We start from the raw sequence: 27,282 nt of genomic DNA, 5'->3' as shown, positions 1-27,282 counted from the left end.
AGTGGGCATTCCTCAGATGACCTCACATTAAAGTTGTCAACAACCTTCAGCATCACCAAGAATTTGAGAAAAGTGCCTGGTGACAATATGATACCTAAACAGCGAAATCCTTCAGCTGGCAGCCAGGTGAGCACAGCCCCCAACATGGTCAAGAACTCTCCAAGCCCTTCCCCTCTTCCCACCCCAACCCCCTCGACTGAGCACCCCAAAGGCACAATCTCAACTATTTGCTGCCAAAGACAATATCCGACAAGTTGCTAAAACCAGCAATAGCTGGGTATTTTCCTGCCAGTGTCTGCATCGAAGCATCCAGAGTCACTGGATCAGCCAGGCATTCAGTCAGTAAGCCCAGGGTGGGCTGAAAACTGTGACAAACAGTGGGGGATGGAGAGGGACAGTAGAGCCAGAAGACAAGGGCCTGATCCCCGTGAGCTCTTGTTCTCTCCAGGGATGCTGTCCTGTAGGGAATCGGAGAAGCTGTTGGATAAAGTCTGGGAAATTTAGGGTCCTTTCTTTTCACCCAGTGCACCATTGAAACAAATGCCACAAGCAGCTAGAGTGGGGACAGCATCGTTCAGTGAACAGTTTGGAATAAGAAGACAAATAGAGAATGTCAGATCCCAGGAATCCTTTAGAACAGAGAATGTCAGTGCTCAAAAGGAATCTTAGAGTGGAGAATGCAGAGTGATGAGTTCTAGAGTTGTATTAGAACACAGAATGTCAGGAATCAGGGGTCCATTAGAACAGAGAATGTCAGAGCTGGGAAGGGACCTTAGACCAGAATGTCAGAGCTCTTATTTTTCAGCCAGAAAGAATGTAGACAGAAGAACCTGTAATCTAGGTTCTGGTAGCAGTGCCTAGACAGGACCAGGGGCATGCGAGGAATGGGGAATCATCACAGACCCTCGCTTTTCCTGAGTCCATCCTGGCAGGCTGGAGCCACTTAGCCACCGTGATCCCACACCAGATGCTTTTGCCCAACAAAACATGGTTTTGCCCTTCTGGGCCCCATGCCAATCTTCGCTCACCACGGACACTTTCCTTTGCTCATGATTTTTTTTTCCTTTAAGAAAAGGTGAGCCCACAGTGTTGGTCCCACTTGCCACAGCAATGAAGTGACGAGCTCACCTGGTTGACAGGTGTTGCTGGGGCCCGGTCCGGCCTTGGATTAGCCAACTGCTGCCAGAACCGAGCATCCTGTCAACAGCAGAGCCGGCTGGCAGGTGCTCTCCTCCCCACCCCGCCCAGGGCCCCCTGATCAGATTACCTCCTGACAGAAGAGCCTCATTTTCTTGAAATCCGAGGAGGGAGAGAGTAAACGAGGTGGCATATCCCAGAAGGTGGCCAAGCACAGAGGCCAATCTGCCGGGCAGCCGGACCGTCTGGTGGCCACTTTGATCTGAGGACCATTGTCTGAGGCACACACCTCCGCTTTTCAGTTCCAAGGTCTGTGGCTTGGGTTTTCTTCACATGCCCCCAGCCTGCTTTTCATTTTGCCAGCCTGGGATTGTTCTAGCCTCTTACTGGAACCAGCAATTATCCATGTAGGAAACTAAATACAGGTGAAAGAGAAGATTATTCTCTGCTGCCTCCGAAGGGTCACAGGCCACATGAAAGACTCCTAATTGACCTGCCGGAGCCGGACCAGAAAGCACTGCCAACAGCTGGGGGCACTGGGCTGAGGGATGCTAAAGGCTCAGGACTGATCAAGACCCGCCCGATGGCGAGCCTTAGTCCTGAGGAGATCCACAGACCTTGGAACCGGACCGACAAAAAACCGACCCTGTTGGCTTGACCAATTCCCCACCAGGACACCCTGAGGCTGCTTCCGGCTCTTCAAAGACTCCGAGGAAATTCCTGAGAATACAGAGGCCGGATTGGCCCAGCCCACCGTCCATGACTGTCATCCCTCTGTCCCTCCACGATGCTCAGTGAGCCCAGTTACCCCAACTACTCAGCCCCTGTAGGGGCTGGTGCCAGGGCCTGCATCTCCCTCTTTTGGGAATGGAAGCAGCGTAATATTTCCCCATTGGAAAGCCCCCAAGCCTTGTCTCCTTGATCCGAAGTCAATCTCCCCCGAGAAGAGGGGACTGAAAGAGCAGGCGTAGAAGCGTCGCCAAAGCGGGGCTTTCAACCATTCTAGTGTGTCTGGTGATTGGAAATTATGGTCTATTCAGGGCTGAAACTTCACCCACCTACTCCTTCCTCTTTATGGTTTGTAAAATACTTTACATTCTCTCGTATTATCCTCACAATATCCCTGAGAAGCCAATGCTATTATCTCATCTCACAGATGAGGAAACTGAGGCAGACGGGGAAATGACTTGCCCCAAGTCACACAGACAAATGCCTGAGGTGGGATTTGAACTTCAGTCTCCTTGATTCTAAGTCTAGCACTCTACATGGCCTGGATCATCTCTAAGGGATCTTCCAACTCTAAAGCTATGAGCTCAGAAGTCACCACCCTTGCTAGGTCTCAAATCCCCCACATGGACACTGACACGGTTGAATGAGATTTGAGGGTTTTTAACGTTTTTTCTGGGTCCTGAGCAAGTCTGGTGAACCTGGAGAACTCTTCTCAGAATCATGTTTTTAAAGGCATAAGATAAAATACTTAGAAATATAAAAGAAATTAGATTGATATACAGTTATCAAAACTTTTTTTTAAGTTTGTGGACCCAAGTTAAGAAACCCTGGAGATTATGAACCTTCCAATTCTAATGCTAGGATCCTATCAGTGTCTTTTCTGGGACTCAGTTTCCTCATCTGTTTAATGGGGAATGGCTCTAGCAGGCCTCAGAGGTGCCTCCCAAGGCCACTTCTATGAGGTCTGACTTCAGAAACCCCGGCCAGGATCCAAGCGTCCTTGACAGTGATCCAGGGGACCTGGGAGTCAGAGAATGAGTAGCAGACAGGATCTGGGGAGGGGCTCCAGACTGCTGCTCTTGGTCAGACTTGGAGGCGGATCGAAGCGGGTGTTCAGTTTCAGGCCAGGCCAGATTCAATCTGAAGACAGCAGAGCTGGTGGGGAGTCTCCCTGACCACTTCAGAGAATCTAGTCCAACCCCACTCCCAGGTATCCCTAGATGACCATTTGTGGTCTTAGAACCTTCCAGACACATACCTAAGGCCCCTAAAGGTTCTAGGATAACAGACTCACAGGCCAACGGGCCAAGCAAAGCTCCAAAGACCTCAGGATATAGATCACCTGCCTAGTCCATACCCCTGGGTCTCAGGGAAGAATCAGACTGTGGGAGCCTTTGAACACTAGGGAAAGGGTTCTGCCCTTTACTCAGGGAACAAAATTCAGGGAATTAGTAAAGGGCTTTAAGTAGAGGGGCATAATGAATAAGAATCAGGCTTTAGAGTCCAGAAGACCTGGGTTCAAATCCTACCTCAGATACATCAGTCATGTGACCCTGGATAAGTCTCTTCCCTGCTGTGAGCCCTTGTGCTGTGAATTCTAATACCTATGTTCCTGGGTTGTCGGGACCAGATGAGATGACCCGTAAAGTGACATATAAATGTCAGCTCTTGGCACAATGTTGTTTAGGGGAACCTGGCTCAATAGATCCTTGCAGCTCAGAGATTCTGTGCCCCAGGGGGAAGTGGGCTTTCCTCTGGTGTTCAGCTAAAAACTCCAGGGTTATTTCTAGCTTTGTAAATCAAACATCAAAAAGAAACTGCTACTTCGTCCCCAGGCTGTTCCCCCTACCACCAACACCACCAGGGAGGAAACCTGGATGAGAGACCTGGGGAAACACATTTCTACCCACAGCCCCCAAACCCACCAGGACAGGAGAGAGAGATGAGTCAATAACCACAGTCAACATCAGTTTCTTCAGCCTTCAAAATAATTTATTCCAGAATCCTGTTTGATATGTAAATAGTACTGGCCACATAATCCCAGCAGCTACCAGCTTTCTGGACAGAGAGGGAGAAAGCTTTGAGTGAAGAGTCTAACTAGTGTTTACATTTTATCATTTAGCCCTGGGCAGACCATGTGCCCAGCTCTGGGCTGGCCACCCTAGGGAGAAGAATACGCATGAGACCCAGATACAATCCTTGCCCTCCAGGAGGTGACCATCCGCAGAGGGCACAGAGACATGGAGCCACCATCCAAAGCAGTGGGTGATCAGAGGCCAGCAGTCCAACCCCTACCTTCCTGATTCCACACCTTTGTCTGTGACCCTCCTCCATGCCAGGGATGCCCTCCCGTTTCAGATTCTATATTGCCAGCAAGGCTCCTCTCAAGGGTCCTTTCCTAAGAGAAGCCTCCCCTGACTATCCAGGGGCTAATGCTCTCTCCTCCCTGCTCCCAAAGGTCATGTCTTACATGCCATGATCAAATGACGTCATCTTTGCAAAGCACTTAGCATGTTGCCTGGCAAATAGGAGGCACTTAAAAAAGGCTTCCCCTCCTCCCCCTCACCCAATGCTGCCCTGGTAGTGTAAGATCCTTACGCCCCTAATGCAAAATATATAAAAATGCAGACATCTGTCTCCTCTGGTACAGTTACTGTCTCCACAGGATGTAAGATCCCTGAGGGAAGGAAACATTTGCCTTGGTAATTAAGCGTTTGAGTTGTCTACAATGTACAGGGCACAGGGCGAAGGACTGAACAGAGGATGGGCAGCCTCTGACCTCCAAGAAGACCATGTTCTGCCTCTGACCCAGAAATGTTTAGCACAACCGATGTATTGTATAGTACAGTGGCTAATGTATAGTAGGTTTCTTCAATTGTCAGAGGGGTCTGCAGTCACTGATCAGAAGGGAAGACGAAGCAGGCAAGAAACATTTGTGAAGCACCTACTATGTGTCAGGCACAAAGTTAAGCCCTGGAAATTCAAAGAAAGACAAAAGACAGTCCCTGCCTTCAGGCCATTTATAATCTAGTGGAGGAGACCATGTGCCAACCAATACTTACAAAGCAAGCTCTCTGCAGGACACAAAGCCTGAAGTCTTGTGATTCTAAATTAAAATGTGTATTATGTTTTTTAAAAAATGCAATCAAAATGGGAATACTTCACATTTAAAGGAGCTGAGGTGGGGCTTCTCCCCCCCCAACACTGGGTTTGATTCTTTATTCATACAAGTCCAATCCTCCTCACCCCAAAGCCTCCTCTTGGTCCCAAGGCAACCCCAGATTTTCAAAGGCTATGTCAGTGAAACTGGGCCACAAGGTGGTGTCACAGTGCATGGAGCACAGGAATCAAGAAGAATCATCTTCCCAAGTTCAAATCCAGCCTCAGACACCCTGGGCAAGTCACTTCACCCTATTTGCCTCAGTTTCCTCATCTATAAAATGGACTGGAGAAGGAAACAGCAAACCAGTCCAGTGTCTTTGCCAAGAAAAACCCAAATAGGGTGACGAAGGGTTAGACTCCACTGAATGTGTCAGCAGAGCATGAGCTCTGGAAGTTTCCTCTACAAGATGGACAGGCTTTGACATAGGCCCCAAGAGTGAGGACTGAGGTGATGAGCACAAGTGGCCCTCCCTCCAGAAGTTCTGGCTGTGAAAGTGAGAGGTGATGGGGATGGCAGGATCAGAAATGGGGGAAGATCTGAGGAAGCTGGTGAAGGAGGAGAGACAGGAAATGAGGGAAACGAGTCTGGAGGATGGAGGGTGAATCACAGCACCCCCTCCCTGCCCAGCCCCAGCCAGAGGAGACACTTAGAAATAAGGAGGAGAGCCAGACATTTCCATGTGTGGCCAGAATTTGCTCTGTTGGCTTTAGAAACCCTGCATCACCTCCCCTTCCTCTGTCTTGTCTCTGTACACCTCACTCTCCAATGTGTTGTCTTCTGTCCAGTGACCACTGCCTCTCTGGCCTCCCACTCTTCGCCCTTCCATCTCTCTGCTTCAGGAATCCTCTCTGACCATCCTTGCTCCTCTGCTCTGACCACTGACCTCACCAGCTTCCTTTAAATCCCAACCCAAATTCCCCCTTGTACAGAAAGCTCTCCCACTTTATCCCAGTGCCCAACCTCTGTTAGCTCCTCTTTATCCTGTATGTAGCTTGCCCTGCAAACCTGTGCCTGTGGTCTCCCCTATTAGCCTGTGAGCTCCCTGAGGGCAGGACTGTCTTTGGCTTCTCTTTGAAGTTCGAGGACTTGCTACATCCTTCGGTATCCTCTCTATCCCCAAACTACATTGTCCAATGGACACTTAGTGTTTAGCAAGGTGCCTGGCATATGTGTTGGCTCTGGAGGGAGGTTCTCCAGATGCTCCTGTTCGCAAATGATATTGTGCCAGTTTCACCTAGCTCTGGCACATTGCTGGGCCTCTGGGAGTGACCTGTTACCTCTTGGAGGAGCTTGACCAGCCACCCACACAGGAAAAACAAAGAGGATGAGGAGGGTCCATCACCAGGCCAGTTAAATGGCCAACACAAAGAACTTGTCCAGAAGCGTGGGTTTACAAACACAAACACACTGACACAACATACCCACATAAATGACCCATGCACCTCACAACATACTCCTTGTGCACACACACCAGAAACAGATTCTCTCTCACACACCCCATAGAGACTCTCGCTCTTTCACAAACATACACCACACAGATTCTCTCTCTCTCTCTCTCACACACACACACACACACACACACACACACACACACACATACACACACACGCACACACAAACATACACACAAATGAGGAAGAGACAAGTCTGGAGGGTGAATCTCTCTCACACACACACATACACACACGCACACACAAACATACACACAAATGAGGAAGAGACAAGTCTGGAGGGTGAATCTCACACACACACACATACACACATACGCACACACAAATGAGGAAGAGACAAGTCTGGAGGGTGAATCTCTCTCTCTCACACACACACACACACACACACACACACACACACACACACATTCTTAGAATAGACAGTGCAGACCATGAGTTGGGCCCAGGAGAGGAGACTGGATGGCATATTCATCGACATATTTGAACATTATTTTTTTTCCATTTAATCAAATGGAAACAACTCAACTTTGAGGGTTCTAAGTGGGAGGCATGTTGATTAGTATTTGTAGTGAATGCTGATTCTCTTTTATACTTTTCTTAAAATCTGTGTCAAGGTTCTTTCCTCCAAAGGGCAGTTTGAAAGGGGGCATTCCCTTGGCATGATGAGAAGCCCCATCACCTGCTGCAGAGATAGGGGCACATTCTGTGATAAGCCAGAGACCCCCTACCAATAGACAACAACTCCACTGCCTTATAGATTCCTCCTTAATGACAGGCTAGAACACACTGGCTAATTCTCCTCTCCCCACTGACTTCTCCTATCCTCAGCTATCATTCTCCCCTCCTTCTCCTCTCCTTCCTCCCCTGCTGGCTAGCACTACCAAACACTGGACATTCCTCAATCACATAAAGGAGAAAGACGGGGTGGGGGGATAGAAGTAAAACAGGTTTGACGCCCAAAGAGCTCAAATTCATACAGTTCTTCCACCTGCCTTTGTTGGAGAGGTGAGGGGCTATGGGTGCAGAATGGTGCACATAGTGGAACAAAATGACTGCCCCAGTGGGTTTTACTTTTAAATTCTCTTGTTACAAAGGCATGTTCAAGGCAGGAGTGATTTCCAGAGAGGACTGGTTGGGATCTGTAATGCTCACGGATGAGAAAGGTCTCCAGCTCCCACTGAGTTCAAGGGCCAAGGCTGAGGAATGATGTACGAGAAGCCTTCCTCAGCAGAAAGGGAGGACTGTCCCTTCTGGGCCACGTGTCCCCAGAGAGATGGGCAGAATACCACCTCCCTCAAGTCCCCATTTACTTAAAGTAGGCACAGCATGGCGGGAATCATCATTCAGGCTAAAAAATAAATCAGGTTCATCTGCATATAAAAAGGCCAGGACTCCCTCCCCAGAAGCCCCAAGGCACTGTCAGAGGTCACCCACAGATCTGGTGTCTCACCCTCTGGCTACTCCCAAGCACATCCCCCTGCACTCCTAAGGGTTTGTGAGGTAAAATGGGACAGGGTCCTTCTGATGGCCTGGAGGCCCAGAGTGGCACACCCCAGTCAGTTAGTGTCCAGAGACTAAGTCCACACCAACATTCACATCATTAGTGGTCCTCTTGGCATGGGGCAGTCGCTCCTCCTTGCACATAGATGGGCATGAGTGGTTTGCGAAATGAAAACAATTCTAAGGTAGGAAGGCCCGTCCTCTCTCTCCTTCCCTTGCAAGGGCCCCACAGGTGACGTCGGAGACCATGACACCACTCTGCAGGTCTGCCACAGCTGAGGACGTGGGCAGGGGACATGTCTGTCACCTACAGAGGTGTAGGTGAGGGTGCTGTACCAACTTCTCTACCAACTCTTCTTCTGTTGGTTCCTCCAAGACATCCCTGCGGAAGGGACAGTGAGAAGGAGGGAGGCACCAGCCCCCAGAAGCCCCCTCCCCTCTCCAAGATGGATAATCCATCCAGCCATCATCAACTGAGCACCTACTATGTGCCAAGTCTGGGTTCAGTGCTGAGGCCATTAAGACATAAGGGTGACGGTTCCTATCCTCAAAGAGCTCATGTTCTCAGCTCTTTAACAGAATGTAAGGTCCCTGGGATCAAGTCTATATCCTCCAGCCTGGCATATAGTAGAAGCATAATGAATATTTGTTGGATTAGATTGAAGGGTCCCCACAGAAGAGCCTCTGGCTGCAGATGAGCAGAAACTTGACCTGTTCTTAGCAGAAGCTGAGCCCCCTGACATCCCACCCGGCTTCTGCCAACCCAGGGACCTTGACTGAGCATTCCCCATTCCCAGCAGTATCTGGAACATAGTTGGCATTTTCTAATGTGGACTGATCCCACGGCCAGTCAAAGGGAAGGACAATTCCCCCTGTCACTCAGAACAACCTTGTTCCTGAGCTTGGCTCCAAAGGAGATCAGGGGGCAGAGGCAAAGAGGGAAGGTGAGTTCAGTGGTCAGAGCCCCTCCAGGCACTGTGCCCACCACCCACTAACTCCCAAAGCAGGGCATCTTTCCCCCTCTGGCATCCCCCTACATGATCATCACCCAGGCACTGACTTTCAGGAGGGAGCAGGCACCAGCACACAAGACTTTCATGCCCTGTTACCTAAACATGAGCTCCACCGTCATCTGGTATGGAGCCTGGCATACCCCAGGGATGGGTTGCTGCTGGCCTCGGCGGTCCCACTTGTGAATGAAGTTCTGAAGGGAGAGAGAAGGAAAGGGAGAGGGGTCTATACCTGACCAAAGGTGAGTGGAACAGTCTTCCTGTCTGACTCAACTTCCCCTACTGCCCCTCAAGGCTGCTCACTTAATTCTCTGGTGAAAAGGATTGGAAGAGACTTGAAAGCACTTCTAGCCCAACCCCCTCATATTTCATATTACAGATGAGGAAACTGAGGCCCTTTCCTCTCCCCTCCCAGTTGTAATCCTAACTCTGGGCTCTCCCAGCCATGAGAAAACAGAAGAGGAGATGGGTGAGGAGGGCCTCTCCCCCCACAGCACTGTCATCTCTTTTGTTTTTGGAGAGGCAATCAGGGTTAAGTGACTTGCCCAAGGTCCCACAGGTAGAAACTGTCAAGAGTCTGAGGCCAGATTTGAACTCAAGTCCTCCTGACTCCAGGACCTGTGCTCGACCCCCACCTCAGTTTTTTTGGGTTTTTTTTTAGTTTTTTCTGAACCTCAGACCACCAAGACTTGACTGAAACCCCAAGCGGTTTTAGTGACTTGCCCAGGGTCACAAAGCTCATCACTGTCAGAGGCAGATTAGAAAACAGGGCTCTGGACTCAAGTGCTCTTTTGTCTGCTGCCCAAAACCATGCTGTTACACACATATACATATGTACATTTGTGCATACAGACCCACATGTCAAAATGATGGGGTTTTCTGACATTTCGTTTCATTCCAATTAAGCTGCCCCTCCCTTTATCACCCCAGCTCTTCTCCGTCTCCCACTCTAGCTATTCCTCTACAATTATTAAGAGGCAGCTTTGGGGTCATGGAAGGGGAGGTGTGGGGCCAATATTGGGAGCCAGACACAGATTTGGGAGGAGGGGTGCCTGGACCTGTGAATTCGCTGGCAATAAGTAGCAGAGCCACCCAGAAGAGGTGGGTAAGGATGGGTTGCTATCTGCATCCCTGGTTGGGGGGAGTCCTCCTGAAAAGCCCAAAGAGCCACACCAGTATTGAGTTTAAGGGGCCATCATGTGGTAAGACAAAGTACAAAATGTGTGGAGGAGTGGGAAGCAGCGTGGCCCTATGTGGGCAGAGAGCTGCCCAGGGCATCAGGAAATCCCACTCTGACATACTCCAGCTATGGGACCCTGAGTAGTCCCTTCACTCCTCAGTGCCCGGTGACTGGCTCTCTAAGGTTAGGGGACTCCCATGCTGGGGCAGACATTCACAAGGATGTCTAGACACATGCTGGGAATCAGCCATGGTCTGACTCAGGCTTCAGACAAGGGTCTGTTGTGGGGGAAATGGCCTGTACTGATTGAGGGTGATCTGGGAATCAGGTGTCTGGCACTGCCCCTACCTCCAGAATCAGAGCCACAAAGAGGTTCATCCAGATGACAGAGGACACCAGCCACCAGGCCACAAAGTAGAGCTTCGACCACCTGCGGGGAGGGGGACAACACGCTTCCTGTGACCCAGCCCCATGCCACCCTCCACCAGGTACTGCCCCAGAAACACCCAGCACAGGTCCCTGTCCTCAGACAGGTCTCTGCCACCTCAGCATCAACTCTAGTCCAGATATGCTTGCCCAAGGCTAGAAGGGTCCTCTGGGCATCTAGTCCAGCCCCTACCTGCTTGAAGACCCCCAGAGAGAGGGAGTTCCCCACCTGCCAAAGTGGTGCAGCCCACTATGGGACAGCTCTGAGTATTGGGGGCTTCTTCCAGATCCCACCCCTCCCAAACTCAAAGCCCTGCCCCCTTGACAAAGCTAATCCTCAGCTGGGGAGGGCCCTCCAGGTGCATCTGAATGCCTCCCTGAGCAGTCTCCTCCTCCAGCCCCATTTCCTTCTGCCCACTTGGACAGGACATGATCTCTGGTTCCCTCCCCACCTCAGGATCCCCTCCAACTCCTCAAAGTCCTTCCCAAAATATGGTCCCCAAACTGCTCTGATGGGCTTCAAATCCAGCTCTGACACACACCCCGAGCTCCCTACAAGTGGCTTTTAAAAGGTGACAAGGAAGAAAACTAGCCACGTGGAAACTCAAGCCGATGGGGAGGTGGAGGACAGCACCATCGGGCCCTTCCCATGCCACACATCCCTAACAATGGGAACTCACCATGGCCCACAGTCTCCCCCAAGCCCCACACCCACTACTTACGGGCTGGAGTACCGCGTGTACACATCCAGGAAAACCTGCCAGTTATTGACGACCATCACGTCCCAGAGAGTCACCAGGGCAGCCTACGGACAGAGGAGACCAGAAGCAATGAGGCAGAGGCAACATGGGGGCAGGAGCCAAGAGAGCAGGGGGTGGGGCAAGGCGGGACTCACCGCAAAGTCATCAAAGTTATTGGGCCAATACTCCAGCTGCTCAAAGGTCCCACATGGTGCAGTGCTGTTGGCATAGACCAGGCTACAGAAACACAAAAAATGAATGCTGAGACTGGCACGGAGCAGTGTAGCTCAGTGGGTATCATTGGGAGCCAGGAAGACCCAGATTCAGATTCTGCCGCTGGCCCTTACTGACTGTGTGACCTGGCCAGCAAACTCATCAGGAGGGCCCAAATCCCAACAGGCCTGCCATGATGATGGATCCCATGATGCATTCATGGCAGAGCCAGACCTCTGCCTGAGGCCTTCCCCTGCTCTCCCCCAGGTCTCCCAGGCCACTTTGGGGCCGCTCCAACATTCAGGAGCTATGCCCTCAGCCTCAGCTGGCCTCAGCCGGCCCCAATATGGGGCGATTCCCCCCCGCTCCTGGGTCCGCCCCTGGGGCCAAGCAGACCAAGGTTGAGGGGCCAGCTCCCTCCTCACCCCAAGCCTCCTTAACATCCTGAGCCTAGGGTCTTTCCTGAGGCTGGCTGCACTCCTCTGGGTCCCCTGGGTCATTCACAGCCTTCTTTACAATGTGGCACCTAGGCCCTGAGCTCCATGTAGTGCAGGATGCCTCTCCTACCTCTCCTGTCCACCCAGGCTTTACTCTCTGAGACTCTCCACCAATAACACTGCCCAGAGCTCATGCACACAGTCCTAACTAGAACGTGAGTGGCCTAGGTGCAGCAAGGCCGGCTTTTGCCTTTCTGTATATCCCCAGCACATAGGAACAACTTATTAAGAGTGTGCTGACTGACTGATGGAGTAGGGCAGAAAACAGACAGCAGGACTGTTCCCTTGTTAGGCCAGGACCATCTCCCTCAAGGAAGCCTCAAAATCAAGTGCAAACTGGCAGATGCCCCATCACAAGCTGGGGTGCCCTAGTAAACGTCATACTTCTCAAGGTCCCACAGGCGGGCATCTGGACCTGGATGGTCAGGGCAGCGAGACCAAGAGCCTCAACCTCTCCAGAAACACTGCCAGTAGCTGCTCCAGGGGAGGTCAGCTTCCAATCTGGGGAGGGGCAATGAACGGAGCAGCCAAGGAGGAGGGGAGAGGGCCAGCGGTGAGCCAGCACCACGGAGAAGGACAAGAGCGTACGCCAGGAAAAACACACACACGTATGCACACATGCACATGTGCACACATGTGCACAGTCACACATGAGCATGCACATGCACACACATGCACGCACACGCACACACACAAAATCCCCAAATCCTCTCCCCACCTCCTCACGCCAGGCTACCTGTTGTTTCCCGGAGGGGATCCAATAGCTCCTTGGAACAGGCTGATCCCGATGATGGCAAAGACGTAGTACACCACCTAGAAAGGAAAAAGCCAAAGGGCTTTCAGAGAGCTGTCACCTACATTTTACAGCAGGGGAAACTGAGGCCCAGAGGTGAAGGCCACACAGGGAGCTTTCAGGCAGCTCATTGATTTTCATCCTCCCCAAGTGTTAAACATGACCAAAGGGCTCTGAGGGACAAGATGGCAGATTCAGGGAAGGCTACTGGGCTCTGCAGTGGAAGGAAGGGGATGACAGAACTCTCCACATTTCCTCTCCAGCTCCAATCCTGGGATCCCGTGTCCCTCCAAAAAGCAGATCCTGCTCATGCCAAGTGAGCCTTGCAGCCAACAGACTCCAGGTAGGAACAGATTGAGTGATAAAGGAGGGTCAAGCCAATGGGAGACCAACACCTTGAATGCAAGCTGGCCCTGGCCTGGGTGGGGCCTTGGTTGTGCCTGCCTCTTCAGGGTCCACTCACCACAATACAACAAGAAGCAGCTGTTTCCTCAGGGGACAAATTCCTCCATCACTGGATATACGTGTAACGTGGTAAAAGGGTTTACTCAGGAGTCAGGGGATCTGAGTTCAAATCTCATCTCGGATGATTACTACCTGTGCAACTGGGCAAACTACTTGATCTGGGCCTCAGTTTCCTCTTTTGTAAGAGGAAAAATTGGACTGAAGGTCTGTGAGGCCCCTTCCTGGTCTAGATGGAGGAGCCTGTAATCTCAGCAGATGGTCTTTTAAATACAGTCTCAAATGTCCCCACAAAGGCCATGTCATGGGGCTTTTTCAGTGTTTAAGCCAAAGGTGGGCTTCCATAGCTGGATCTTTAAAAATAAAAGGTCTGCTATCAATGGAGCAAAAGGAGCCCCAGAGGGCCGGGCTGAGGAGCCCGAGGATCAGGCTGAGAAGGCCCAGAGGACCAGACTGAGGAGCCTCGGAGAGTCAGGTTGAGGAGATCCAGAGGACCAGATTGAGGAGCCCTGGAGGGCCAGGCTGAGGAAGCCCAGAGGATCAGACTGAGGAAGTCTAGAGGGCTGGGCTGAGGAGGCCCGGAGAACTGGACTGAGGAGCCCCAGGCCTTCTCCAGTCAGCCACTGGCTTTCCTGCACAGGAGCGGATGTGATCTCTACCTGGGGCTTTGGAACAACAATTTCCCTCCAACACACACACATACCCCCAGGGAGTCTCCCTAGAGACCAAAGCTGCAGACACCAAGGGGACAGGCTGGGGGCACAGGAAGGGCCTGACTTACCACCAGGATCCCCGCGAAGGCTCTCATGTTTCTGACTAAGTCCAGGAGGGTCCCAGCCACCAAGGACATCAGCTGCAAAGAAGAGACATATCTGCCTGCTCTGGCCCACGGCAGCTAGGAAGGCTAGGAAGGACAGATGTTCAGGTTCTCTTGGCCCTGGGATCTGACCTCTCTCTCAGCAGCCCCTGTGGCATCTGCCCACCCACACTTAGGGGAGGGTCCTCAGTCTCCAGGGGATTCCTGTGCCCCAGGACTATGAGTGTGGAGCCTGGCATTCTCAGGCAAACAGGGATGCTTGGTCAGCTGGTCTTTCTTAACTGTTTTTCTCTGTTACCAGGGGAATGGGGTGGGGGGTGAGCATAAGACATGAAAATGATTGCTATTTAAAACAAAAGGCATTGATGACAGCTTAACAAAAACCACTAGCAGAGGCGTCCCTCATTGATAGCTTTCCCCAGTGTCAGACCAATGAAGGCCAAATAGAGCAGGGTCCCCTCAGGAGGCCAGGGCTGGGCTACCAGAGGGGGCTCCTGCAGGCCTATTTCTAGAGTCAAGCCAACTTCATGATCTGCGTTCCTCTGGGGATGCTGCCACTAGTGTGCACAGGCCAGAGCAGGGCTCTCAACACTATTTAGGGCAGAGTAGCTGAAAAGCCACCAAACCACTTTCGCACGCTCTGCCCCACACACTGACCTTCATGTTGGGGATGATCCTCAAGAACCGAAACACAATGAACATATTCACCAGCCTGGCCATGTCCCACAGAGACAAGAGGCCCAGCATCTCAGGCTTCCTACAAGACACAGGGAGGGAGAGGCTGAAGATAGAGGCCAGGCTCAGGGCCTTGGGAGCTACTCAGGAGGCATGCACAGACGGAGGGGCAGAGCCATACCAGGCGGGAGAAAGCCTGGGCACAAGAGCAGAAATGCCAAGGGTAGGATCCTTGACCCACTGGTCAAACAGAGCCAGCCAGCAGTTCCTGACCTCAACTCGAGGCACCTACTCCAATAGATCAACCTGACCGCCATGTTGAAGCCACATCCAGAGAACCTGAGCTCCTGAGGGAGGGGATGTTCAGTCTTTGTACTGTGTGCCTGGCACACAGTAGGTGCTCATAAATGCTTATACAATTGTATCAAATCAAAGTGGGAATGTTATCATGATAACTCTCTCCTTTGGCCATATCCTGGGTGTCAAAGGGTATTAAGATACAGGAAGGCAACTGTCAAAATTTTCATTAGATTATCAGCTCCCCCCTTAGCACAACATAGTAGGTGCTTAATAAATGATTGTTGACCTGTTAAAGGTGGAGCACCTTGGGTTTGTATTACCGGTAAGGAAGGCATTATCAGTGATTTCTTTACCAGTTAAGGACCACCAGCCAAAGCTGGGCCCAAGCTGAGCTCAATTCCAAAGAACACCAGAATCTCCGAACCTTCTAGTCCAATGCATACATGAATAAGCTACCACAGCACCCTTAATAATTAGCCAACCAGCCTCTCCCTGAAGATTTCCAGTGACAGGGAACTCACTACCCAAATTCTCAGGAAGTTTTTTGTTTGGGGAATTTTTTTGACATCTGGAAATAACACATCTCTACAACTTCCTCCCACCTTCTGCCCTTGGGGCCAAGAAGCCCAAGGCACATGGAGAGAATGCCCTGGGACCATCATGTCCACCCATCTATCCATCTCCAAATCTCCCCTTCCCCATTCCTACTTCATTCACCCATGGCACACGCCTGGTGCTCTGACCAACCTGGGTGACCTCTAGGCTTCACCCAGTTTACCCTTCCTAGAAGGTGGTACCTGGCCCCAAATACAGGACTCGAGCCTGGGCCCAACTGAGGCAGAGGACATGCAGCTTCAAATTATGCCAGGGCTGTACCAGCTCAAGGGTCCACCTGGGGGCCTTTGGCCAAGGAGCAGGTTTTCTCAATGCCTACCCAGGACCTTACGATGCCAAACTGAGGTGCTCAGCAAGGAGGGAGTCAACATGGCGGCCAGAGCAGAATCACCAGACAAAAGATGGTGGCTTGCCCACCAGGAAGGGGGGCCACTCACTCATCAGGGAGCTCTAAGGGAGGGTCCAGCCCAGACAACCACCGGGGCTCCTCCCAACCACAAAGGTCTAGGAGATCATGATAAAGCTTCGTATAGGAATCTGTCATGCTCTTCCTACCAAGAACACAAAACAGGTGAAAGGCACAGGGAAGAGGAAAGAAGCTGCCAGGCTCAGAGGCAGAAGGACCCAAGTTCAGATCCGGCCTCAAGACCTCACTAGCTGTGTGACCCTAGGCCAGTCACTTTCCTTCTTAGTGCCTCAGTTTCTTCCTTGTAAAATGAAGAGATTAGACAGATGACCTTTGACCTCTAAGGTCACCTGGAACTCTGAGATCCTGTGATCAATGACAACAATTGGAAAAGGATCTCCTATGACCCCATCGGGGCAGAGAGGCTGCAATGCCAGGTGAGGAGTTTGGAGGACCTGGGTTCAGATCCCGTCTCAAGAGCTTACTAGCTCTGTGGCCCTGGCCAAGTCATTGTACATTGAGCCTCAGTTTTCTCCTCTGTAAAACAGTGATGATAAGAGCATGAGCTGTCATGAGGACGCCAACATGGCACTGTATAGACACCAGCCTTCTGACTGTTGTCCACACTCACTGAAGCTGGGACAGACCCAGTCTGGAGGCTGTTCTTGAGGCCTCTGCGTTTGAGGTGCTGCCCATGGCTGCACCACTGGGTCAAGGCCATAGCTTTCCAGCACCGAGTCGTGGCTGAAGTGTTGTCTCTGTTGTTGGAGCTGTATTACGTTATTATCCTCTCTCTAATCAAACGGAATCTGAGAATGTCCAAAGAGCTCATCTTACAGAGGGAGAAACTGAGGCACAGGTGGGGGGAGGGATCTGGGGTCCCTGAGCTGGGGAGAAGCCAAAACCCTACACAGCAAAGAGATCCCCAGAGTGAGGGGAGTCCCATGCCATCCAACGAGGGTCATCCAGGCTGGTGGTGGAACCTTTTTCTCCAGCCACACACACAAATGAAGCAAGGCTTGAAGTCCCTGCGGGCAGGACAGGGACCCTGCCCTGACAAGAGCAGGGAGCACAGCTACCGAGCTCAGAAGCCCCCATGTCAGCAGGGCTGAGGCACCAGCACAACCCTGTCGTCCCACACCCTCTAAGGACCTAAGCAAGCAAGCCCCTGGAGAGAACCAGGGCAGAAGAGGCCAGCATCCTACCCGGGTCACCTACCAGCCTGGATGAGGAAACCGGTAGACAGCAAGAGTGGAGATCTCCAAAACCTTTAGTTAAAAAAGAAAAGAAGGCATGACTGCAGTAATGCTAAGCTGGGCCTCACAGCATCCCATCAACGCCCCCAAGGGGGCCTCCTCAGAAGGTTTCTGACTCCAGAAAGTTTACCCTACTAAAAGAGAGTGGTCTCTAATGAAGGCATAGGGGAGGCTGGGGAAGGGAGTCACTAAAGAAACAGGGGAGCAGAGGATGGGGAGGGATCTTTGCTCAGGAAGAGCCCCAGGAAGCCAAGACAGTCAGAGACAGCCCTGCTCCCCCAGGGACCGCAAGAAGATGCCCTAAAAAAGGAGCAGCCTTTGGCTCAGTGAATCGACTGCCACTCGTCTCATGGGACCAGACATCAGGTCAATGCAGGCAGGGGTTTAAGCCTTTGTAAGCCTGAGCCAGGCGTGGTTCTTTCCCCTGGTCACATCACTGACAAGTTTTCCGAACTTCCTGCTCCCGGGCCAAGAAGGGAGAGTTTAGTCCAATTAGAAGCCAGCTTTGGGGGGTTAAAAACAGCACCATGCATGGGGTCAAGAGGAAAGGATGGAAAACTCTCAGCCTGCTACCACTGTGGGATGCTCAGGCCTGCCTGCCTGAAGGGGTCAGTTATCACAACTCCTTCCCCCCAGGTCTTTGGAAAAGGAACTCCCCAACTTCTGCCAGACAGATCATCCCTTCCCCTTGCTCAGCCACAAGCCACCAGGATCACCAAGGGGGGCCATAGATGCAGGCCTCACTAGGTGAGCTGCCCATCCCTGGTCCTGAGGGTTAGACCAAAGCCAACTACCAGGAGGCTGCATCTGGTGGGGGCTCAGGCCTGCCCTCCCTCCCCATCCCATCATTGGTAACCATTACCAGCAGGATCACAGTGAGAATCCCATCGAAGATATTGCTAAAGAATGAGACATAGCCTTTCAGGCCCAGTGCAAACACCTTCAGCAGCATCTCCATCACGTAGTACAGAATGAAGAAACAATTCAGGACCTTAGAGGCATGAAATGGGAAAAATCCAGTCAGTGGAGCCATGGGGAGACATCCCAAAATGCCAGCCTGGGCTCCTGCGGGCCACAAGGGCTTGAGGGAACCAAGGAAAGGGGGAGCCCAAGCAGATCAAACATTCGGGGGAGCACATGAGCTCCGCTACCAAGAAGTATCTCAGCATCCTGTGTAAGAGTCAGCATACGATTAGCATCCTTCAACTTGAAACAATGCTCCATAAAGAGCACTAGCTTAGAGTCAGAAGATTATGACTTCAAATCTCACCTCTGACTTCTTGCCTGTGCCACCTTGAGCAAGTCACATAACTGGTTTCCCTAGGCCTCAGTTTCCTCAAATGTAAAATGAGGTGGTTGGATAACCCCTGAGGTCTCTTTCAGTCCCAGATCTGTGATAGTGACAAAAGGCTATTTGAGTCTGTTAAACACTTCTGGATGATTTTGTACCTCAAATGGCAAAAAAAAAAAAAAAAAGTCTTCTCTCCTGGGAGGCTGCTAACGAAGTCTGGGATGTTTAAAACAGTCAACAACCACAGGATTCACAACATGCATTTTGTTGGTGACACACAAAAGTCCACATGGCATCACCTGGAATGCCCCGTATCTGGCAGACTCCCTGCAATAAGCCTTGAGCCCCTCAAGGTCCAAAGTCCACAGAGTGGGAAGCAGGGATACAGATGGAGGATGAATTACCAACTTCTAAAGCCTGATATAATAAAGTGAAGTTGGCATTGTCATCCTGGGCATCATTTGCCCTAATTCTGCTGGGTCGGGGGCCTCAAGATCATCATTCCGAATTAACTCTCACAGAAGTGAAAACACAGCCCACGAGAAGAGGAGTGTACCAAGGGTTTAGTTAAGAGAATGGCAGAGAAGGGAACTCCCACAAAAAATGCTGCCCATTCCTTCTGATGACTAAGGCACGAGCCACATGCAGGCGTCAAGAGTCTCCCGTTTGGCCTGGGAAGGGAGGGGGACAAATGGCCAGAAGATGCAGACCACTGTCAGTCAGCAAACATAGAAATAGAAGAAGTAACCCCAAAACTTACCCCCAAAATAAAGTCATCCCGCTCACCGGGTAACTTGTCCGCATCTATCACCAAGAACACCTGAGAGACGAGAGCAGAGAGCATGTCATCTGGTGTCACTGTCAGTCATATACACAAGAAGGTCAACCCACCAACTGCTCCCACCCCAACCCCTGATTAAAAAAATCCAGGAAAGACAAGACCACACCCAAAGGGTAGATGGAAAAAGAAGAGGGCACCCGCTCATCAAGAAACAATGCTCACACAAATGGAAACAATGTTTCCAAAGGCAACTAAGTTCCCCAAGTAGTCAAAATAGCGATGGCCAAAGATAGACTGGGCACGCTGCAGGATGGTGGAATGGTACTCGGGCCGGGGTGGACGCTGGGAAAAAAACAAAAACAGACAAGGAGCCTGAAGAAGGTACTTCGGAGGCACTGGAGCCACTTCCTTACACCTCAGTTGGTTTGATTTTTAAACGGGGAGGAGAGAGAGCCCTCCACCAACTCGGCAAGAAAAAAACAGAAAATTTAAAACAAAGTAAAGCGAGCTACGTCCATCACCCTTCACATGAGTTCCCCCAATCCACCCACCCAAAAGCACATCCAGTTTTGTCCAAGACAGCCCCACTCCATCCTCCAACGCTTTTCAAAAGAAAGGTCACTTAGCACTGGTGCTCTTGCATCTGCCAACTGAGGACTTAAGGCTTCGGTCACGATCCCAACAGCAGACAGACACCAGGTTTAAGACCTGACTACTCTCCACCCCAGGCTTTAGGGACTGATTTCAGCTATTAAAGCTAAGCTGGGAAGAGTCATGCTGGTACTTGAAGGGTTTGGGTCCCCTACAGAACATTCTGGCTATGTCAGCGGAGATGAGACAACTAAAAGAAATTCTCCCAAATACCAACGGCCCCAGGTTTCAGCGGGTGACGGACCTCCTTAATAGCATCTTTGTCGAGCTCATCAAAGATGCTCTGAAACTGATCAGCGGACATCAATCCATCAGCATGGGATCCAACGGTCTTCAAACAAGAGAAAAGCCTGAATGAAAATCTATTAAGACCCCCAAGGAGCCCGCATCTGTTCCCAAGGGACATTGGATGATAGCCAGAGAGGGCAAAAATGAAGAGCCGGCTGGGGTTGAGAAAAACACTCTGCGTGGTCTGACAAGTGTCTGTGGGCATGAGTCAACCCACCAGCAGAGGACATAACTCTGCATTTTAAGAGCCATCACAAGAAACCACAAACTTGAGGTCTAGTTGTCCCTTAATAGAAAGGGAAATATCCTGGCTTAATATCATTGAAGCTCAGAGCCACTTGAGGCAGCCCCCTATGATCTAAGAAGAGGTCTGCCCCCAAGAGAGTCCATGACTCCCTGTGGCTGGCTCCCCAAGAAGCCTTTAGGTCGCAGCTGACATGAGGAAGAGGCAAGCCCAGACAAGAGAGACGCCTCATTGGCACAGGGCCTGGCAGAAGTGTATGCAAGCCTCCACTTACCTGGATGATGGCTTCCTTGCAGTAAAGGTTCATTTTCACTTTCTGTATCACCTGGAGGAACGTTTCTGGCTTAACTCCGACTCTGTAAGGAGACCAAGGTCAGAAGTCCCAGTGAGAAGCATCTGCCCAAGCTCTTCAGAAGCACAGCTCCAAGGTTTCTGATCCAAGCCACCCCAAGCCAGGAACTCCTCTGCAACAGCCCCAGTGGGTGGGCATCTAACTTCAGCTTGGAGATGCTGCCAGGGATGAGGAGCTCACTACCTCCGGAGGCCCTCAGGTCACTCCACCAGAGCTTAGAGACTGGATTCTTGGTAGCTCATCCCTGACAAGTCTACATCTGCCTCGGGCTTGCTCCAGGTCCTGTCCACCCCATCCCCTCCCCAAAGTTAAACCAAACAAGTATAATCCTCTTAGAGCTCCTCCTGGGAAATACCGAAAGACAGTTCTCCTTTCTGGCCTCCAGCAGCCAACCAGGCTCTACCTCCCTAAGACACATTCCCTCACTACCTGACCACCCTGCCCTGAGGCTGACCTTTGCCTCTTCCACAAAACCAGGCCTGATCTCCAGCTGGAAGGGGGCTTTCCTCAACTGACCTCACAGCACCTTAACCACCCACCCATGCTATATTTCATAGGCTCGCAGGCCCAGAAGTAAGAATTCTTAACCTCAGTCTGTGAACTCTTTTGCAGTTTCTTCAGCATTTTGAAAACCATATTTCAACATGATTGGTTTCCTTCCTAATCCTACGTATTTTATTTTACGCATTTAAAAACATTATTCTGAGAAGGGTCCACAGGCTTCCCCAGTTTGACTGCCAAAGGTGGGGCTGGGGGAAGCCTGAGGACCCTTGGTCTGGTGCCTGAAGGGATCTCCAAGGCCTCATCGTTTTACTGATTTGGAAGCTGAGGCCCAGGAAGATGAAGCGAATGGCCCAAGGGGGCACGAGGTGCTTTGGTTCTCTATCCATAGGTGTACAGGGCTTATCTTCCCTTAGAGCAGAAGACCCCTGAGGGCAGGGCCAGCCCATGGCTTCAGGGTCTCCCATGCCCCCAGCCCAGGACCGCTAGAAATCTCACTGAGTGAATGAGATCAGACTGAGCCAAAAGGAGAAGGGCTCATTCATCAACGGGATGGGGACTGGGGGCCGTCCATTCTGCCCACCCAGCCTCGCCTAGCAAGTGTCAGCGTTGTCCACACTCACACCAGAGGATGGATTTCTGCTCCTTCCAGGGAGCAGAGGACTTCAAAGGCCGCGCGGATGCCCAATCGTCTCCTAAAGAGAGAGGCCTGGATCGATTCCTGCCAATGAGAAGTGACCACATTCAGCCCCCAGCCCGGAGGGTCAACAAAGGGGTCTGCTCAAATGGGAACCCATGACACCTCCTCACACACATGTGCGCATGTGTACACACACACACACACACACACACACACACACACACACACACACACACACACACACACTGGACAATGCAGGTCTCAGCCTCCAAATAAGCCACAAGGATGAAGGCCCCAAGAAGGAAGGACCAAGAAAGGGACACAAGGAACGTGGGGCGAGGGGAAAAGAGACCCTCCGTTCCATTCCAAAGCTGGCTAAGTGCCTACTATGTGCAAAGCTCTAAGCAAGGCCATGATGGAGGGAGACACAAGCTGAACTAGAACATAGGACATCACACACATTCCTCGGGGACATCTGTCCATCTCACACCCATGCAGGAGGAGGAGGGAGCCCTAGCCTCTGGAGGCAGCCCACTTCCCTGACAACCCCCAACAATCCTCAGCGGCTTCTTCTGGGAGCTAATCTCAGAATCACAGCTGATCTTGGATTCTGGATCCGGCTAACCAAGAGGATGAAGGTCCCATCCCCAAAAATGGGATGCTGGGACAAGGGGGGCAGAGGTAGGGGCAGGGGACAGCCATGGAGAGCTTCAGTGACAAGGGGATGTCCCTGCTGTTTGACCTTGAACAAATGGCTTAACTTCTTAGCGCTCCCAGGCACCCTCAGACTGTAAAGTGCAGAGAGGCAGCTCTAGGTCTGGAGGCCAAAGGACCTGAGTTCAAATCTGTCCCAACACTTATTAGATATGTGACCCTAAGCAAGCCAGCCTCAGTTTCTCCATGTATAACATGGGGCCCTTTCCTCCCAGAGTTGGTGAGTGAATCAGATGATTCAGTATTTGTAAAGTGCTTACCTCCTGGTACACGGTAGGTGCTTAATAAATGCTTCCTTCCTTCCCAAGAGCACTGGTTAGAAGGGTTTTTGTTTTTTTTTTTACGAGGAGAGCTCCCACCCAGTCACCCATCTAGGCCCCTCTACCTACCAAAAAATGCGCACACCCTGCCACACAGGCCTGGGAAACACCCACAGTGGCCCCTTCTGCCTTGATTTCTGTAAGACATCTGTGAACACTCTGGGATCGTGGATGCTTAAGGCATGTTGCCCCAAGGGAGCAAAGAGGGAAACTGAGGTCTAGGGAAGGTGACTCGGCTCCTACACAGCAGAGCCCAGACTGGCTTCCAAGCCAGTCATCAGCATCGCTACATTCTGATCAAGCCTTATGGAGGAGGTCTTCTCCAAGGGCCATTTCACCAACACCATTGATCAGCATCCCGAGGAAGGAGCCAGCCCTGACTCACCATAAGGTAGCCCCTGAACTGGTTGTAGATGATGGCGGTCAGCAGGTTCATCAGAAACAAACTCCCTGTGAGGTAGAAAGCGGGACATGGAGGTCAGGGCACAAAGGTCAGGCTGTGGCAGTCAGGGCACAACAGTCAGGCCAAGGTGGTAAGTACAGGCCAGGACACAGGTCCTGGGCACTTTCTGGCCCATCCCTCCTCTTGGCTTTCCCTCTGCACACTCCCCTTCTTTGCTAAATTAACTACAGCTTTGGAAGCATCTCGAGCATCTTGTCTCCTCTCCAAACTGCACAAAAGCTGAGTGAGCCAGACCCTTGCCAGGATGCCCTGCTCAGGGATGGCATGACCCAGGTCATGTGGATCGAGAGGAGAGTCAGAGACTCGGGTACCAGCCTGGCCTCCATTTCTGTTTTCTCTGCTAGAGTGGAAGTTTCCTGAGGACAGGAACTATCTCACTTTTGCCCTTTTACTCCTAACACTGAGCTCAGGGCTGGCACCAGGCAGGTGCTCAATAAAGGCTGACTGGTTACATGGAGCTAAATGGGAAAGTTACTGCCCTGCTATGGGCCTCAGTTTCCTTATCTGTAAAATGAGGGCTTTGGACTGAACGGTCTCTCAGGCCCCTTCCAGTATTCACCTCTGACTCTAGGATGACCCTAAGACACGGGAGGAGGAGAAGAGAGAGGAAGTAGACTTGAGATTCCACCAGGGTCAGAAACGTCCAGCGTGGAAACTCTCTCCACCAATGCAGATTGAGGATCTGATAATTAACAGTGTCAGGGAATCTGTCTTTCCGTCTCTGGGGCCAGCCCTTTGACCCTGGCCACGATGCACAATAAATCCATAATGGTGAAGCAGGGGGAGTGACTGGGACACAAGGCCCACCGGAGGGCAATGTCAGAGGCAGTGACCCTGGCCCTCTCCTGCCCTCAGGGTCAAGGTCATTAACTGGTTGGCTGAGACTTTATCTCTGGAGCTAACTCACCTATCACAGTGAAGATGATGAAGAAGATGGAATAGGCCCGGTTCTTGGAATAGGCAGGAATCATCACTACATGGAAAAAAATCCAATTAGGAATTCAAATACCCAAAAGAAAAGTACCCCAAACCTTAAAGCTGGCTCAGATTAGAAGGTAGACTTTATAGTGGGGGGCCGAGGGAGCAGGACAAGGAGAGGAGAGATGAGAGGCTCATTCTGAATATAACAAGCAAAGGATCCCGTCATTCTCCCTCCCACCCTGCCCTCCACATATACCCAGCAGTGGCCCAAGAGAAAAGAGTTGAGATTTCTTGCCCACTGGTGACACTGGTACAGTTGATCAGACAGGACCAACCTCTCCCAATGTAAAGTCCTCCAGTGGGACACAAAAAATCAATTGCACAAGAGCTGGACAAGGGTTGGTGTAGAAAAAGGGCTGAAATGGACCGTGAGCTTTCTGCAGATCTGCAGTGAGCTGGCCCCAACAGAGCCCTCGCATCCCCCACACAGGAAGCGAGAGTTCTGAATTCAGGAGATGGGGAGGAAGGTGTGAAAGGAGGAGTGAAGGTGCTGGAAGTAGAAGGTGGTGGTGGGAGATACATTGTTGGATGATGTGGCAGGATTTGGGGTGCAGAGCCAGAAACAGTCATGGTAAGAAGGGGCTCCTGGAGGCTTCTACTCAGCTGGGCATTAGACCCGTCCCCACAAAGCCCAGAGTGTTGTGGAGGACTGACCTGCTCAATAGTTGAGGAGAACCAGGAACAGGGCAGGGGAGGCCCCAGCAGATTTTGGAGATGTCTCTCCAGGAAGGGCACCTTGGTGGGGCAAGGCTTTGCAGGCAGTGAGCATTCTATCTCCGAAGTTCCTAAAGTGGAGGCTGGGCAGTCCTTGGCTGGACTTCTATGCTTGCCATTCTAGGCTCTGGGATGGTCAGGGCCCCCAGAGAGGGTCCTTCAAACACATCTCCTGACAGCAGGTACCTCACTCACCATCGGGGTTGTTGGCCGTGGTCAGCAGCACCAGAAGGGAAGTCAGTGACTCCGGCAAGTTCTGAAAATACAGCCGCCGCTCCTGGTCCTTCCGGTCATCCTAGGCAGGGAAGAATGGGGCATTAGGAGGCCAGACAAGTGAGCAGGGATGCCCTGCCCCCACCACCCTGGTGATCTCCAAACAGCCCTTGGGGGTGGGGGGAATCCTGCATCAGGGACAAGGTGAATTTGAGGGTCTCTGAGATGGGCAAAAAAGCCAAGCCTGGGACCCAGAGCCTCCAACCTGCCCAGGGGCTGAGGACACACATGGATGAGGGGGAAGGAACAAGGCATGAGAGGCTCTGACTGAGCCAAGCTCCATTCCCTGGGGGAAGGAAGGAGAAAGAGGCCTGGCTTCAGATCCAGACCCTGTTTCTCGCTATCTACGTGACACAGGATGAGTCACTTCTTGGGCCTCAGTTTCCCCCTCTGTAAGAGAAGGGGGCTGGTCTCCAGGGCCTCTGAGGTACTTTCAGCCTAGAGCAACGTCCCATCGATCCCCATCTCCCAGGTGGTCTGTGCCTACATCAGCCAGTCAGTCAAAGAATACTTATGAAACTCCTACAATGTGCTAGGTACTATGCTAAGCAGCAAGCAGTCCCTGCCCCTTTAACGGACGACATGCAAACAGCCAGGTACAAAGCAATGCGGTGGGGGCAGATCAGATGCCCTCATCATTCACCCAGCGAGGTTGCTGGGCACATACAGAGCCTTGGGACCAGAAGGAAAGAGCCAGGGTTCAGTTCCCTGGCTGGGGACATCGGACTGCTGGACACGGGCAGAGGTTCCCCAGGTTAGTTCCTTTACCACTGCCTGTCTCAGTTTCTTCAACTGTAAAGCAGGGATAACAATGCCTCTCCCTGCCAGGACTGCTGTGAGGATCTGAGACGTCACAGGTAAAGCCAGTGAGGACTCGCAAATCACAACACGCATGTGGGCCATCTTCATCATCATTAGTATCTCAGGGGGCAGAGCCAATCAGCAGACCAGCCCACTCCATGCCTGGTACTGTGTCAGGTAATCTGGGTTCAGATCCTGCTTCTGACGCTTGCTGGGGGCCCCAGACAAGTCACTGACCTTACCTGGAAGCCTCAGCTTCCTCGTCTGTAAAAGGGGACAAGAGCACCCACGCCAGAGGGCTGCTGGAGGCTCTAAATGAGGAGGCTGAGGGAGTCACAGTTACTGTCCCCGGGTCACACAGCTAGGAAGGGTCGGAGGCAGGAATTGAACCCAGAGAGGCCAAAGCTCGGTCCTCTACCCCAGGCCAACTGGGCTGCGGGCCAGGGACAAGTGGAAGGGAGGGAGAGGGGAGGACCTTGCTAAAGTCGAGGTTTGGCCTTGGGCTCAGAAGCCTGACTGGCTGCTGTGTGACCTCTGGTGGATTTCTACCCTCTCTGGGCCCAGGGATCCCTGCCAGCAGGGGAGGGCACCCTCTCCCCCTTACCTTTTCCCGCATAAACAGCAGCATCCCAAGCATTGTGAAGAGGAACAGGTGCACGGCCAGCAGCAGAGCGACACTGTTGGGGACAGCCGCAAGGGGACACACGTCAGTCGAGGGGAGGCATGTTAGCTGAGGGGACACACGTGCCCCACCTGGCCTGGCTCAGGCCCCTGCTTCCAGGAGCTGAGATGGCCAAAGATGACCACCCCCCTCACCACAGGCCACCCATCAGGGACCCTCCAGGGAAAGGGCAGCAGCCCCAGAAAGAAACAGCCCAACTGCTGGAGACCCCCAAAG

General features: G+C 51.9%; 1 protein-coding gene across 1 annotated transcript in view; it reads right to left on the bottom strand.

The window, feature by feature from the left end:
- Positions 1-7,529: 7,529 nt before the first annotated feature.
- Positions 7,530-27,282, bottom strand: part of TPCN2 (two pore segment channel 2) — a 34,779-nt gene continuing 15,026 nt past the window's right edge. Inside the window, exons 7-25 of the mRNA XM_072639390.1 lie at positions 26,989-27,061; positions 25,506-25,605; positions 24,523-24,588; positions 23,538-23,602; positions 22,102-22,199; positions 20,900-20,981; positions 20,338-20,424; positions 19,665-19,784; positions 19,422-19,481; positions 18,233-18,361; positions 17,333-17,382; positions 14,776-14,875; positions 14,083-14,154; positions 12,783-12,859; positions 11,492-11,573; positions 11,319-11,401; positions 10,519-10,600; positions 9,090-9,184; positions 7,530-8,362 (exon numbers count right to left, since the gene is read on the bottom strand). Of these exons, the coding sequence (XP_072495491.1) occupies positions 8,284-8,362; positions 9,090-9,184; positions 10,519-10,600; positions 11,319-11,401; positions 11,492-11,573; positions 12,783-12,859; positions 14,083-14,154; positions 14,776-14,875; positions 17,333-17,382; positions 18,233-18,361; positions 19,422-19,481; positions 19,665-19,784; positions 20,338-20,424; positions 20,900-20,981; positions 22,102-22,199; positions 23,538-23,602; positions 24,523-24,588; positions 25,506-25,605; positions 26,989-27,061 (1,600 nt within the window). The 3' untranslated portion in view covers positions 7,530-8,283. The remainder of the gene's footprint in view (positions 8,363-9,089; positions 9,185-10,518; positions 10,601-11,318; positions 11,402-11,491; positions 11,574-12,782; positions 12,860-14,082; positions 14,155-14,775; positions 14,876-17,332; positions 17,383-18,232; positions 18,362-19,421; positions 19,482-19,664; positions 19,785-20,337; positions 20,425-20,899; positions 20,982-22,101; positions 22,200-23,537; positions 23,603-24,522; positions 24,589-25,505; positions 25,606-26,988; positions 27,062-27,282) is intronic.

This window comes from Notamacropus eugenii, chromosome 2 (assembly GCF_028372415.1).
Source record: "Notamacropus eugenii isolate mMacEug1 chromosome 2, mMacEug1.pri_v2, whole genome shotgun sequence".
Taxonomy (NCBI): domain Eukaryota; kingdom Metazoa; phylum Chordata; class Mammalia; order Diprotodontia; family Macropodidae; genus Notamacropus; species Notamacropus eugenii.
This window is presented reverse-complemented; position numbering and strand designations above follow the sequence as displayed.